The following is a 13,580-nucleotide window of genomic DNA, read 5'->3' on the forward strand; positions in this document are numbered from 1 at the left end:
TTGAGGAATGCTGAATTTGGTAATGCAAGGGGATAAAGAAATAAGTCTACATTTCCTTATGATATGTAGCTCTGAGATACAATATATGGTTACTGGAAGAAAAGTATAATCCCATTAAATAGAATTTGTACAATTCTGTTAAAATTGTATTATTTACTGAAAGCAGCAATTCTCAAGTGGAGGGAGGGCTGTTATTCACTGGAGGGCTTCAGAGGCCAGTCAGTAGCTGCTAACTCCTCTGCTTTCAGCTGCTCAACGCTTTTTTTACATGACTGTTTCACAACTGCATCTGCAGTCACTGCTCTAAACTCAGTAAGGAACAAGACAAAATTGTTTCTGTAATGAACCAAGAGGACACAACTACTTGTGGAAGGCTCTCTTGAATAAATTATGGTCTACAGAAAAGAAGAAAGATCTCTTGTGAAGAACAATAATGATTTCAGAAGTAGCTTTATATGACTGCAGTTGGTACAAGTTGAGCAATTTCTGTGATCTCTACTTTCTGACTGAGATTAGTAACACTAGAGTTTTCACTGTCCATGGAATTCAAGAAGAGAATACACAAAATAGTGTCTCAATTCCTTAGATAATCCCATTCTGGAAGATAAACAAAATCAGTACACTGGTGCAAAAAAACAAACCCAGCATCTTTACAAAAAGAATGCTACTTTTATTTTCAAATGCTGTAAAAAGCCTCTTATAAATTTTTATAATGCTTCTATGTAAGTTTCCCAATCACAACTAATGAAACAGTCTAGGAAAAATATAGCAGTTGCCATTTTGACTCCAAGAACAAGCAGCTGTAATATGTCAACATTAAAAGGACAAGGTACAGTACGTTACAATGCTTGCAATTGCTCATATTACTGAAAAAGTGAGAGCACTTCCTAAGCATTTGAGTATAACTGGGCTAAACTGCAGTATTCCCTACTTGCTGTTTGCAGAGGAGGAAAGTCACCTCTTTAGAAGGAGCCGACACAACACCCTTTATACTGCTTATACCTATTTAGTAGTGTGGAGAGCTTTCAGCAAGCCCCTTTGCACTTAGGTTAACTCACCCAACATCAGATGCTAAACAGCTCAGGTGTTTAATAGTTGACCTATAAAAATAACACTTACATAACTCTCCAGCAAGGCAAATTTAACAGTGCAAATGCAGTATCAACAATATTTGATTTGTGAATGCTGGCAATTTTTTAAACTCCTTTTGCACATGAAACAACTTCTGCTGATGTCCTAAGGCCACTCACTCACTCTGACTGAAAATGGAAGAAAGTACAAAAGCTCAGCTGTGTTTCCTAATACAAGCTTCCTCTCCAGTTTCTGCGTATTCAGATCCAAAATTTTGATTCAGGCTCACCACTTCCATCGATGCACTCAAGTTTTCTGTGCTGGAATAGGTTAACCTCCCAGCAAATTTCTGATAACAACTTGCATACACAATTCCATATTTTAACAGAAGTTAACAAACATACTTCTAGAAAATAAATTTTCACATGGTTCCAATCATCAAGCCATTTCAGGATCTTTGGTACTCCGAGAATAAGAAAAATACATGGCACAGTGACAAACACTGCCAAAGAAAAAACACAACCATCCAAAGGAATAAGACTAACAAAACAAAACCTATGTTGCACTTCTGCTTCTTGAAAGTCAGTGTAGATTAACCTTCTGTTCTCTTTAATACATTAGTGTTACAGTTTCACCTTTAAAAAAAATTGTATCATCCTAAAAGCAGCAGTTAATATTTCGTTTAAACTGACTTACTGATTAAAATAATGCTATGTTTAAAAAAAAAAAAAATCAACCACTGCAATACAGGAATTTATGCTAAATATGCTGGAGGCTGTTTCCCCATAGATATAACTCCTACGTGAGCACTGATATGATTAATCATCCAGTTTTAAATAAGTATTATCATTAGTGTTACAAATACAATGGTTGAGCTTTTTCCCGAGTTTGTAAACCAGTGTGTATGCACAGAGTTGTTTAATAGCTTTAAATTGTGTATTTATCTCCCCACCCTCAAACCCCACAGGAAAAAAAAGAAAGTCACCAGAATTACTGATCATTTGTGGTTTCCATGACACTTATCTTGTCTTAGCAAGTTCAAGCAAAGACTTCTTTTTATGTTATGAAATAGTGTTACTGTGGTCTTTTGCAGTGTGCCGTTTGCAGGAATTCCACTTCTAGTACACATAGTGCCCCATGAATGAGATTGGAAATTAAAAATAATAAAAACTTTTTTGAATAGCAGTGTCCTTTGAGGCCAAGTTTGCACCTGATAGTTTTTGCCTAAGCTCCTCTGTCTTTACAGAACAGATTGAAGGCTTTAGAAAAGGAATTTCCTTTTGTGAGAAGCCTCAAGCTGCTAGGGCACTAGCAGAATGAAATCTGAAAGTGTAAAGGTGGATTTAAGCAATTTACTGGTTTTGGACAGTCTTTGGATGGATACAAGTAGAGCTTCACCGCATTGACAAGGCTAAGAACACCACTGAAGAATTTGAGAGATCTTACCCCAGTGGCAGTAAAGGGGTATTAATTAGGGTAAGGTATAAGAAGAAAAACCTGGACATAAAGAAGCTGTTCCCATGTAAGTCCAGCATTTAGGCAAAAGTTTATATTAGCCATGTTCTGATATAACATTATATAAATTGGATGGGTCCTGAAGTACTGGCTACTCCTCTGATGAGCTGAAGATTAAAAATTTTGGTAGAAATGCAGTATAAATAGCAGATATTAGACGCTTGAAGGGAGACAAAACAGTGCAGGAAAGATATCACTGAAGCCCTTGAGGAACCTAGTAGCTGTTGGATCAGTAAGCCACTGATGCACATAAATCCTGCTGGTAAATGATCTTCTATGCAGCAGATGAATACCACAGTGTGTTTTTAAGTATACAAATAATTCAGAACAGCTTATACCATGGTACGTAACAGCAACAAATATTTCTGTAATAGCTTTATAAATAGCCATTTCCAGTTTGCTGCAAAAGCCAGTATGCCAAAATAGACTGTGCTTCACTCCAGTGGGTGTTGCCAAGGTTTTAGAGTGCCTTTCACTTGCATTCAGAGGAGGAAGACAGCAACAATGACTCTGCTCGTTCAATTACTGGGGAATTGTTCACTGCTGTGTATCTCTTTTGTAACCAGAAAATTACACCAAAGACCTCTACTGTATTATGATAGATTCAAAATACTGCAGATAATATGCTAGTACAGGCAGAGATACAGATACATTTGCCAGCAACCAGAAAAGTGGAAACTGATCAAGGAGTGCAATTCAGTCCTGAACTGCTGCTGGGCTGAGAAGCAGTATCATACACTGCATATGGAGGGATTTCAGCTTCAATTTCCTCAACCTAGGAGAAGGAGACCCATGTCAGGTGTCAGTTTGTCACCATCCTGCAGACTGGGGAGAGCCTTTGGATGCTCTGCCCAATTCAGTCGTGGTTATTTGTGGCTCCTAGAAACTCGGCTGCAGACTCAGCTGATCCTTTGTAATCCCATGGCCCATGTTAGATGGAGATACTAGAACATGGAGCCCACAGGAAAGTCTAAGTCTAGTTGGGCAATCCATTTCCTCTAGCTACAGGGTATTCTGGAAACAGAAGGCTAGAGCAGGATCCCTTCTGCCTGGAACTTCTTAGGGGACAAAAAAGAAAAAGCAGCAATTTGATTACTTTTCTAGAATATGTTTTGCACAGACAGAAAAGGCAATTTCATTTATGAGTAGCAAAAAGATGAGCTGCTTTACAGCAGACATAGGAATGCAGTCCTGGACACTCTATCACCTCTTCAGAACTTGGCATCAGAAAGTTTCCTGTCCCTTAAAAATCTTTATTTTTTCTTACTCAGATTCCTCTTTTCTTCTGAAGTTGCCAACAGGCATCATCATCTTAAACTCAACAACTATCATTTAAAGCAGAAATACCACTAACCAGATCACAGGGACTGTCTGTGAAAAAAGTGGAAAAAGGAAGAAAGAGAACAGATGATCAGCTGATAAAACCCTCCAGTGGCAAGAAGCGAGCGTAGGCAGGGTACAAAAGTAGGCCCATGGAACACTGCTATTTAAAACAATTCTGTGTTGCCACAATCATGGGGTATTTGCGGACCACAACTGGAACACCCTTGGGCAACTGCACAGAGAATTTTGCAAATGCAGGCAATGGTTTCTTATACTGCATATCTATAACCCACCAGGTAAGCAGTATAACAACAACAACGCTGCATAAAATGGTATGCTTTACTCCTGGGTTGATTAGATGGTTTACAGTACAAAACCACAGTAAAGAGAGGCATAATTAACCATTATACACACATAGGCAGTGCAGTTAAAGGGATGTACATTCCTTTTATTCCAGTACCTTTGTATAATAAAGTTAACAAAAATATTCAAATATTTAAAAAAAAAAAAAAAAAGCCAGCTGGCACTGCCAACTAATTCCTGTAGCAGTCTTAGAAATCCTAATCCTGTAGAACTTCCTTGTGAAATTGATGCGCACCAGAGTCAATGTATTGATAGCTAATGCCAAGCAGGTCTGGTGATGCAGCTACCTGAGGTTTGTATTATTTCTTTTGTATGTTTGTGTTTTGTTTCACAACTTCCCAGCTTTCATGTAGGAAGGGATCGAGCCACGTTGCGTGAGCCCTTCAAACCTCTTGTAGGTATAATTGAGGAAAACCCAGTCTTTGGATTTGTAGTCAGGTTCCGTTGTGTTTGGCACTAGAATTCAGAAACAAAAGTAAAACCAACTCGGTTAAAACCAGCACTGCTTCTGAGAGGATTTTTCACAGAGCACTGACATAAACAGCCCCAAACTCTTATCTCTCCAGTCAAAAGAAATTCCTTGAAGAAATCCTGTTTCTAATCAGGTCGGTTGCCTTTTGTCAGTGGTCTGAGATGATGTATAATTTCAGCATGTAACTCTGAAGTGGAAAACATTTTTTTCTGTTTGGGTTTTGAGGGGTGTTTTTTCAGTATGTCTACATACCATAACAGGCATACCTTGACAGGAACCTCTAACACACCCACAGGATATACAGTTATGCAAAACATAACATTTATTATGCTCCATGCACCACACACACATGTATACATACCATTTTATCCTTAACACAAACAGAAAAAAAGATATATCCAGGTTCTCCCAAGAGAACTATGCATACCACGCACATATTACTCTCCTAGGACTTAATCCCAGCTTACAGCTTCTGTGAGGCCTGTACAGCCTCCCTCTATTTTCTGAACAGCCCATATGGCTGGCATGCTGCCTGGACATTCACTGTAGTGGGCTTCTATATTTAGCTCTCTGGATACTGTTGTTAGAGTTCTATAACAATATTTTCAACTCAAGATGCGAAACACACCAATATCAAAATTTGTATTTAGGTATCTAGATGTACAGTAACATTTTCAGCAGGTCTGAAATACCAAAACCAACACAAATGTACTTTACATTATCCAAATATGGACCTACAGCTTAACTGAGGCACTGAAGATTAACTGATTTGCATTAAAAGGACAAACTTCCTCGCCATTAAATAAAAGCCATTTCAGAAAAAAAACGACCTGTTTTTTGATGATTATCATTGTTAGACACATCTACACTTATCTGTCATCAATTAGTCATTATATATGTGCCTATCTTTAAGCCATTAATAATTAATTGAAACAGTGGGAGCTGAGAGAATTTGGCATGTCAGAAAATCAAGCCTTTTATGTATAAAAATTTCCTACTACTTGCCAACAGAAGTTAAGAATTAAAAAAACTTAAATGATTTCCAAAGCCAATCAGGTTCATAAATCACTATATTAAATAATCATCTGTCTGAAAATTTTTGCCCACAAATATGTGAACATTTATGTTTGGCGTGAAACTCAAAAGTCATTAAAGATCAAGAGCAAATCAGTACATAGTGTTTTACCAGAATTTGCTTAGATTATATGGTGGGAAACTGTACTGTTTTCTGTGCTCACTATATATGCAAACCATTTTTACTAATAGATTTAACATAAAGTCTGTGGGCTTCTTTTTCTCCCTCCAAGATTCTAAAGAAGTAGAAGCTATGAGAGATCACAGATTTACATTTATATTTGAAAGTAAGTTTCTAGATCAAGTCTGTATTACCTTGATTAAGGTATCAGAAAAATTAATATAAACAACAGTAGAATCTGTGGAGTATTATGGCATGTAATAGATAGAAATTTGGAATGGCAGTCTCACCTGGCTGTAAAATATCAGATTCAGGAAATTCATCAAAGTTGGAAGTATCATCAATACTTTTGATTTCTATAGGGATTGCAGCTGGTCTTTCCCTGCAAATAGAAATAAATGCCAGAATAGTGAATACTAGGAAAAGATACATTAAATCCCAGTTTTGATTAACTTAGCTTTTTACTGTTACAACATCCTCTTAAAGCACAAAGGTTCCACCGAGTCCATCAGAGATGTATCTGACTCGTCTGTTTGCTGACATCATATAGGGAGATTTATTGGTTTCCTATCTAGCATTAGTATCTTCTTGGCAAACTTGGGGAAACCATAGTTTTCCCATTAACTGAACCAACATTCCACACATCTGCTGTATAAATATCACTATGTTCTTGGTTGTCACCAAGAACCACTGTGGTTACCTTCATTTCAGAAACCTAGCCTACTCAACTGAACAGGATTTTACTTGTATTTGGAGCCATCACATGCAATGCTTTACAATTCCAGCACTCATCAGCCTGGACCTCATCCAGATATCTTTCAGCTGCAGCTTGTATTTCTGACACTTAGTTGCCAGTATCTCTCATCCAAAATCATTTGGCTCTGACATGTTACTGCTTTATTAGCTCAACAATTAGGCAGCCCTTTAAGAAGTTTTAAGGTGGCTTTCGAAGTTTTCTAAGTGATCTGTCCCACAAAATCATTCAAAACTGGAACACAGCACTGTGGGAAAGTCATTAATTTACACCTGCAAACTTGTTACGGTTGTAATTATTACAATTACAGTTAAATCTGCTTCTGGGTGGAACTGGGATACCATTTGGCCAGGTCATGAACAGATATGTTACTAATATTGCTGCTTATTAATGTCTCCCACACAGAAAAGGTAAGTTAAATGAAGTTTTCTGCAACAGAGGAAATGAGCTGGACAATCACATGCCCACAGTATGGATTTTCATGTAGAAAACTGCAGTATTACTGAAAGAGAAGACTACCTCAAACCCTAAAGGGAGCTGAATAGTAGCCGTCATTTCAACTGAAAGTCTCTGTGGGGCCACCAAAGTCTGCTCTAAAGGTGTTACCACTTTGGGTACATGCAGATGTAGCTCAGCTTCTGCAAGCACAAATTCAGGCTGGAACTAGTATAGTTACCCAGTCTTGGCCCAGCAGAATGTGACCACAGAGGCTGCAACTGTGAGGTGAGTCAGTGCCTCTGCCCAGTGCTCTGTAGACACATTGGTTCACTCAGGTATAGTATCTGCAACTTGCAGTAAAGACATGCCCTGTGTTTTCCTCCTACCTGCTGCCTTTCCTCTTCATTCATCTATTTTCCCTGCATTTTTAGCATAAAGTCTGCTTTTCTTGCGCTGCTATTACAAAAAAGGTTTATTATAGCAATAGCTGCAGAGCCCGTTACTATTGGAAGAAAAGCTCTCTGCTGATATCAGAGCATACATGAGAAATAACAGAGCCACTCTACCACAATTTCTTTCCGTCCTGGCCACTCTGGGGCAATACAAGGCATCCCAAGACAGTTAAACTCTGATCAGATCTATGAATGCCAGTGAGGCCTGAAAACCTTTGCTGTCACTCACCTACTGCCAGCAGCTGCTTTTCGAAATAAAAGGTAGACTGAAAATAATTATCCTTGACATGACAGTACATGAAATTCTTGCTTTTGTGTCTTTTATTTTCTCTAGAAACTGTGTATACATATACCTGATATGTCCCCAGTCCACTCCTTCAAAAAACGGATGACTTTTTATTTCCTCTACTCCATTACTACCAATTCTATTTTCTGAGTCAATACAAAACCTGAAAAAGTCAAAAAGAAAATGTTACAATAAATGCAGACAGAAGCAACAGCAAACAAAACTGTTGTGGTATCCTGTATCAGGAATCTGAGGAAGTTCTTTCAAATTGTTGCATCACTGGGTAATGTCAAAGCAGCATTGCATCTAGGAGAGAAGGGAAATAGCAGAAGCAGAATACTGTTAGAGTTCCAAAACAAAAGAGCTATTATGACAGCAACTTGCATTTTCTCTAAACTGTTGCAACATCATCTTCAATGTTTATGAAAAGTTGCTCAAGTTCCAGCCCTGTAAGATTAGTTTGGAATGGAGGCTTAAGTCCATAACACTGAAAACACCTCTGCATGTTCTCAGCTAAACATCCATGTTTCAGACTAACAGGAACAGATAAGCTTAGTGAAATAGGACTACTCTTTGATGTCACATTTTGGAACTACAGTGAGCCAGACACATTCAAAACATGCCATGTCACTATTCTCCCTGTCACCCCCTCTTCCCTCTCTCCTTAGAGGTCCAGGTACTAGTGGTACAAAGAGCCAAGGCCTATTTTTAATATGGCCCAGCTGGATGTAGTTGTTTAAGCCCTGCCGGGACCGGAGACCATGTTGCCATTGCCCCTCCCCCACCCTCAGCCGGTCGGGCTGGAAGTGAGGCACAAACCCAGGTTAAAACAAGAAAAAATTTAATACAACAGTGTAATAAGCAATCTGAACAACAACAGTAGCAATGATAACAACAATAAACAGCAATAACAGTAAGCAAGAAAAAAGATATACAGAGAAATACTGCAATGGTTATGGAACAAGCCTGCCATGTGCTCCCCGCCACCAAAGCCACCAAGGAAAAAGTTCCGGGGCTCCAGCGCCTGGACCTGAGTCAGCATGGTATGAATAACCCAGCTGGAGATCCCTTCCCCCTCTCTCTCTTAACCCTATCCCAGCTGAACCAGGACACTGCATAATCTCAGCTCAGACTCCAAAAAACCCTGTCACTTTATAAGAGCAGCTGTGAGAAAGTCCATAGTCAAGTAAGAAGAAAAAGATGGAACTGGAGACAGAGATAGGATTGTTGAGATGGGACCGTTACCTGCTCAAGTAGGCAGGAGGAAAAACACCAACAAGGAGAAGTATAAAATCCTAAAGAAGAAAAATACAGAGGTGAAAGCTCTGACAGCAACTCAGTGACATCAGGGATTTTTTCCAGGGAGCAGCGGAGGCTGACCCTTCTCCTCTAAACCGACGCCTAGCTGGCTGGAAAAGACTCTGAAGCATCTCAAAGATATGGTGAACATACTAATGTTTAGCCTGGGAGTTCATTAAATCCTATCTATCTTTTGTATGTGTTAGCAAAGATATAACTGCTTTATATTTTTACACCCTCCTTGCAGTTTCTTTGAGGACAGCAAAAGGTGCTAACAGTGACACAAAGAGGGAGGTTTACAATAACAGGAAAAAATGCCCATGTCAGACAAAAAGCTTGGTCTTGCCAAGCTGGAGTCACCTGATGACCTCCTGGAAACGGGGAGTACTTGGTAGCATGGGGATGTGGGCCTCCTGTTTTCTCAAAGTCAGTTGGCCTTTGTTACATGAAATTCTGTTTGCCTAGATGAGCAAAGCCTTCAGCTGTTGGCTTAGTTATCCTGAACTCATAATCTCTCCACACAATCACATCACCCAGATTTGCAAGGCAGTTTTCACATCAATACACTGCAACACAAAAAAGGTTACCTTCTTGCTAGTTACTGAAATTTTCAGCAGGTAAGTTAGTAATGTAGTATGTTAGGCTATAAAGTGTCTCCAATTACAGACTGTAGTAGTCTTTTACTTGTAGTTGAGTGTCACTTGGGAAAAAAAAAACTGCTTGTATTTCTACTGCAGCCCAGCCAGTTGGTTGATGCCAAGTGCTAGTAATAGACCTCAAACCTTGTAACAACAGTTAGCCAGACCAGGTCTTAGGATCTGTCAGGCTTTGTCTGAACTTGAGCTTATTTTAGTTTGGTTTTATCTATATGCATAAAAATAAGGAAGCTTTAGCTATATCTGCATCTTCCTTTAAGTTGAAATACGCTAACTTGTCCAAGCTATAATGGACAAAGTATTCAAAGGCCAGGTGTTTGTTGCCTAACCTGCTGTTTTGACCTCATTTGAGTAAATCATCAATAAAGATGTTTTACCATAATTTAAAAAAACTAGTCACTGTATAAGTAAATTCACAAGCAAGACATGTTAATAAATAAACTGCCTGAATTATCTATAAATGCCCCAAACACAGCCAAGACTGAGGAGGAAGACCTCTTCAGCAGCAACAGCAAAAAGCTCAGGATACTGACAATATCCAGGAGAGGTTAAGCAGAACATTAGAGAAATAGATACTGAAAACATAATAAACTTGTCATATACAAAATTATTCATGTGGATTAACAATAATTAAATAACTTGAAATGTTAGTATCACTGTAACCGGATTAAGAATAACTTTGTTGTATGCTACTGGAGCACTGCTTGGACTAATAATAAATTCTAGTCCTTTGGCTCTGCCAATAAAGTATGTTCCCCTTTTTGACTGTAACAAAATTGTGTAAGTTTGTAATATTATCTTTGGGAGTTAAAAAAAAAAAAAAAAAGCCAGAAACCACATCTCCCCTGAAACCTCCCAGCACAAAAGAGCATTTCTGCCTGACACTGACACCAAAACCCCTTGCAAAAACTTCAGTGCAAACGGAATGGATTAAAAATGGTCATTTTGGAAAAAGTGAGTAAATCCAAAACATCCAAATATTTCTGTTCAATGCATTAAATGCTGGCAAGCCGTTATTTTCTAGTTTCCTCTGAAAAAAACTGTGTGTTAATCACTTTTTTTTTCCCCCAGTCTCCCGTTTCTCCTGATACCATGGTACAAATCAAGATTGTTAGAGCTTATTCCTTCATGTTAAACAAATGGCAAAGGCAAAAAGACTAAAACAATCTGTCAAGGATGGTGACACAGAAGAAACCAACTTTCCCTCCAATGTGAAGCTTCCTTCGTGCAGATTAGAAAGTTAACTTAATGGAAGATGACTATGTCTGGGTGAGTGACCAGAAGTGGGCTTTTGTTACTGACCTTAAAATTAAATCCTTTGCTTTCTCTGAAATGGGCACCTCTGGAGGAAATACCAATGTTTCTTTCCAGTTCATAACTTTCCTGTAAGTCTCTTGTGGCGTTTCTGAGCAGAAAGGTGGATACCCTGTACAAATAAATTGAAATATTAACAAGCTTTTCCCAGAAGAGGAAAGTGACCTAGGCCTCTGCTTTTAACACTACAGCTCCCAATCTAACAAGTAGTACTAGCCAAAAGTTTTCTATTTTGTAATGCAACATTAAAGGTTACTTTGTAACTTCCAAGTAATGAGACTGAACTTCAAAAATATTTAATAGTGAACAAGTTAGTCATTGAAACATTAACTGAGGCATCATCTCTTCCTGTCTGGTAAAGGTGGGAGGTCTTCAAAATTTTCTGGAAGCTGAATTTGGGGCTTACTTCAGGTAGAACTGAATGAAATTCTGGTACTTCCACTATGCAGGGGATCAGACTTGGTAAACTAATGGACCCTTGTTACCTTTGAACACTTTGAATGATTCTTAAGTTGGAGTCTTTAACATACCTATTAGCATTTCATACATAATCACTCCCAAAGACCACCAGTCACACAGCTTGTTGTACCCAGTCTGCATGAATACTTCTGGTGCAATATAGTCTGGCGTTCCAACAGTAGAATATGCCTGGAAAAAAAGAATAAATTCTTTAAAAGATAAATACTGTGGTTTTACACTTTGCAAAACCTTTTTCTGGGAATTCACATATAGGATCTTGTTATTTGGATGGACAAGAATGCTTAATTTGAGAATTCACAGTATGTAAAGTTCCAAAAACATTACTCTCTTAGATGAGTAAGCACAGGGAACCCTGAATGTAAATGGAAATCATCCTCCTAAATGTGACAGTCATAGAATATTCCCACTGTCATATCAGAAGGTCATCTTAGCTAAAATTTCAGGTAGCCGCATTACTAAAATACCCAGTAAATTCTGTTGTAGTTTTGGGGATTTTTTTTATTTTTAATTTTTTTTTTTTTTAAAAAAGGAATAAGCAGTGGTAGATTCCCATGTGTGACATTCATGATACACTAGCTGTTCCACATACTACCTTGTCTTTATTGCAAAATTGATTTGAGCTTTTACTGGACCCAGGCTCTATCCTTTTAAATGTGCAGCTAAATGATTCTGGCTAATTACTAAATCTTGAGTTATTTAGGAATTTCTCTATACTGATGGAAAATTTTGCATGGGGCAGAGAGGGAAGAAAAAAAAAAACCAAAACCCAACAAAAAAACAGACTAAACCAAAGAAGTCTGCTGAAACCAGTTTTGCCCTTAACTAAATATACATTGCCAGCAGCTTTCATTTGTCTCACCAGAAACAAAATACTTCATTTTATTGAACAGAGCCAAGACATTTATTTTTGAACCAATGGAAAACCAAGAATATGACTCCTTTTCAAATAGTGTTGATCCAAGTTGTCAGTTTGGCATTTTATTCTCTGTTGGACTGTCATGATTCTTCTAGCTTCGCCACACAGTACAACTCTTTACTGACCTGAAAACGTAGTCTTTTCAGGGATGTAACTCTAAATGCGAGTAAGGGTGTGAAATACAGCCCCTGTGAGGCAGCAGGGTTGCAATGTAATCTCATTACGTCTCAAGAGGAAAGAAAAATCAACCCAAAAGCTTTTTGGGAATGCTGCAGCATATCACTTTTTAAACAGTATGCAAAATAAAAAGTTCCAAAACTTGAAAATTGAGGGGTTTGCAACTGCTTTTTTGGTGCAAATCACAAGCAGGGCTAAAATTCTGAAATCCCATGGCTGACAGATGCTTTGATACAGTTAATGCTAGAGCTCCTTTTATTACTTAACCACTCTTCATTATAAACCCAGGCTGCAGCACTCCAGTGCCAATAACCTCCACTGCCTTTCTGTCATAATGCTGTTCAGCAGAAGGACAAACAATTTTTCCACACAACAATCTGAAAAAGAGCCATGCAGCTATGCATCTTCTTACAATACTGAACTTCAGGAATTAAACCCACGAGTCACACAGTGTCAATACCAGGTCAGTCTAGAAGATAAACTCAAGATACAGCTTTGCTACTGAGGTTCTTTAGTCCAGGTGCTCAGAAGGAAAACAAGGGCATAGAGAAGAGCAAGATCTTGCTAGTCACAGCTCTGAAAACAGACAAAGCAACCCTGACAAAGCTATTCTACAACTAGAATCACTACACCACCTTCCTGAGTTATTTGCAATTTTGGGAGCTTGTAAAGAGCGACATCTGTCATAGATGAGGGCCTTTCAGTTTTTAAAACCCAGTAGCATTAAAGTCGAGGTTTTATTTAACATTTTCTGTAAATAGTTTAAAAGCAAAAAAAAATTACACATAATTTTATTAACTCACCAGTTGTCGCCTGTTCTTCTTCCATGTTTCTGCTTTTCTCTTTGAGTTCATATTCTGAAATGCTAA

General features: G+C 38.3%; 1 protein-coding gene across 5 annotated transcripts in view; it reads right to left on the minus strand.

The window, feature by feature from the left end:
- Window positions 1-649: 649 nt before the first annotated feature.
- STK38L (serine/threonine kinase 38 like) overlaps window positions 650-13,580 on the minus strand; it is a 65,727-nt gene continuing 52,796 nt past the window's right edge. For all 5 annotated transcript variants that reach the window (XM_026866690.1, XM_026866700.1, XM_026866671.1 and 2 more), the window contains 6 exons: window positions 13,515-13,576; window positions 11,669-11,786; window positions 11,127-11,250; window positions 7,937-8,032; window positions 6,230-6,321; window positions 650-4,728 (listed from right to left, as the gene is read on the minus strand). In XM_026866690.1, coding sequence (XP_026722491.1) covers window positions 4,601-4,728; window positions 6,230-6,321; window positions 7,937-8,032; window positions 11,127-11,250; window positions 11,669-11,786; window positions 13,515-13,576 — 620 coding nt within the window. In that variant the 3' untranslated portion in view covers window positions 650-4,600. The remainder of the gene's footprint in view (window positions 4,729-6,229; window positions 6,322-7,936; window positions 8,033-11,126; window positions 11,251-11,668; window positions 11,787-13,514; window positions 13,577-13,580) is intronic.

This window comes from Athene cunicularia (assembly GCF_003259725.1).
Source record: "Athene cunicularia isolate RWA chromosome 1 unlocalized genomic scaffold, athCun1 chr1_part2, whole genome shotgun sequence".
Lineage (NCBI taxonomy): Eukaryota > Metazoa > Chordata > Aves > Strigiformes > Strigidae > Athene > Athene cunicularia.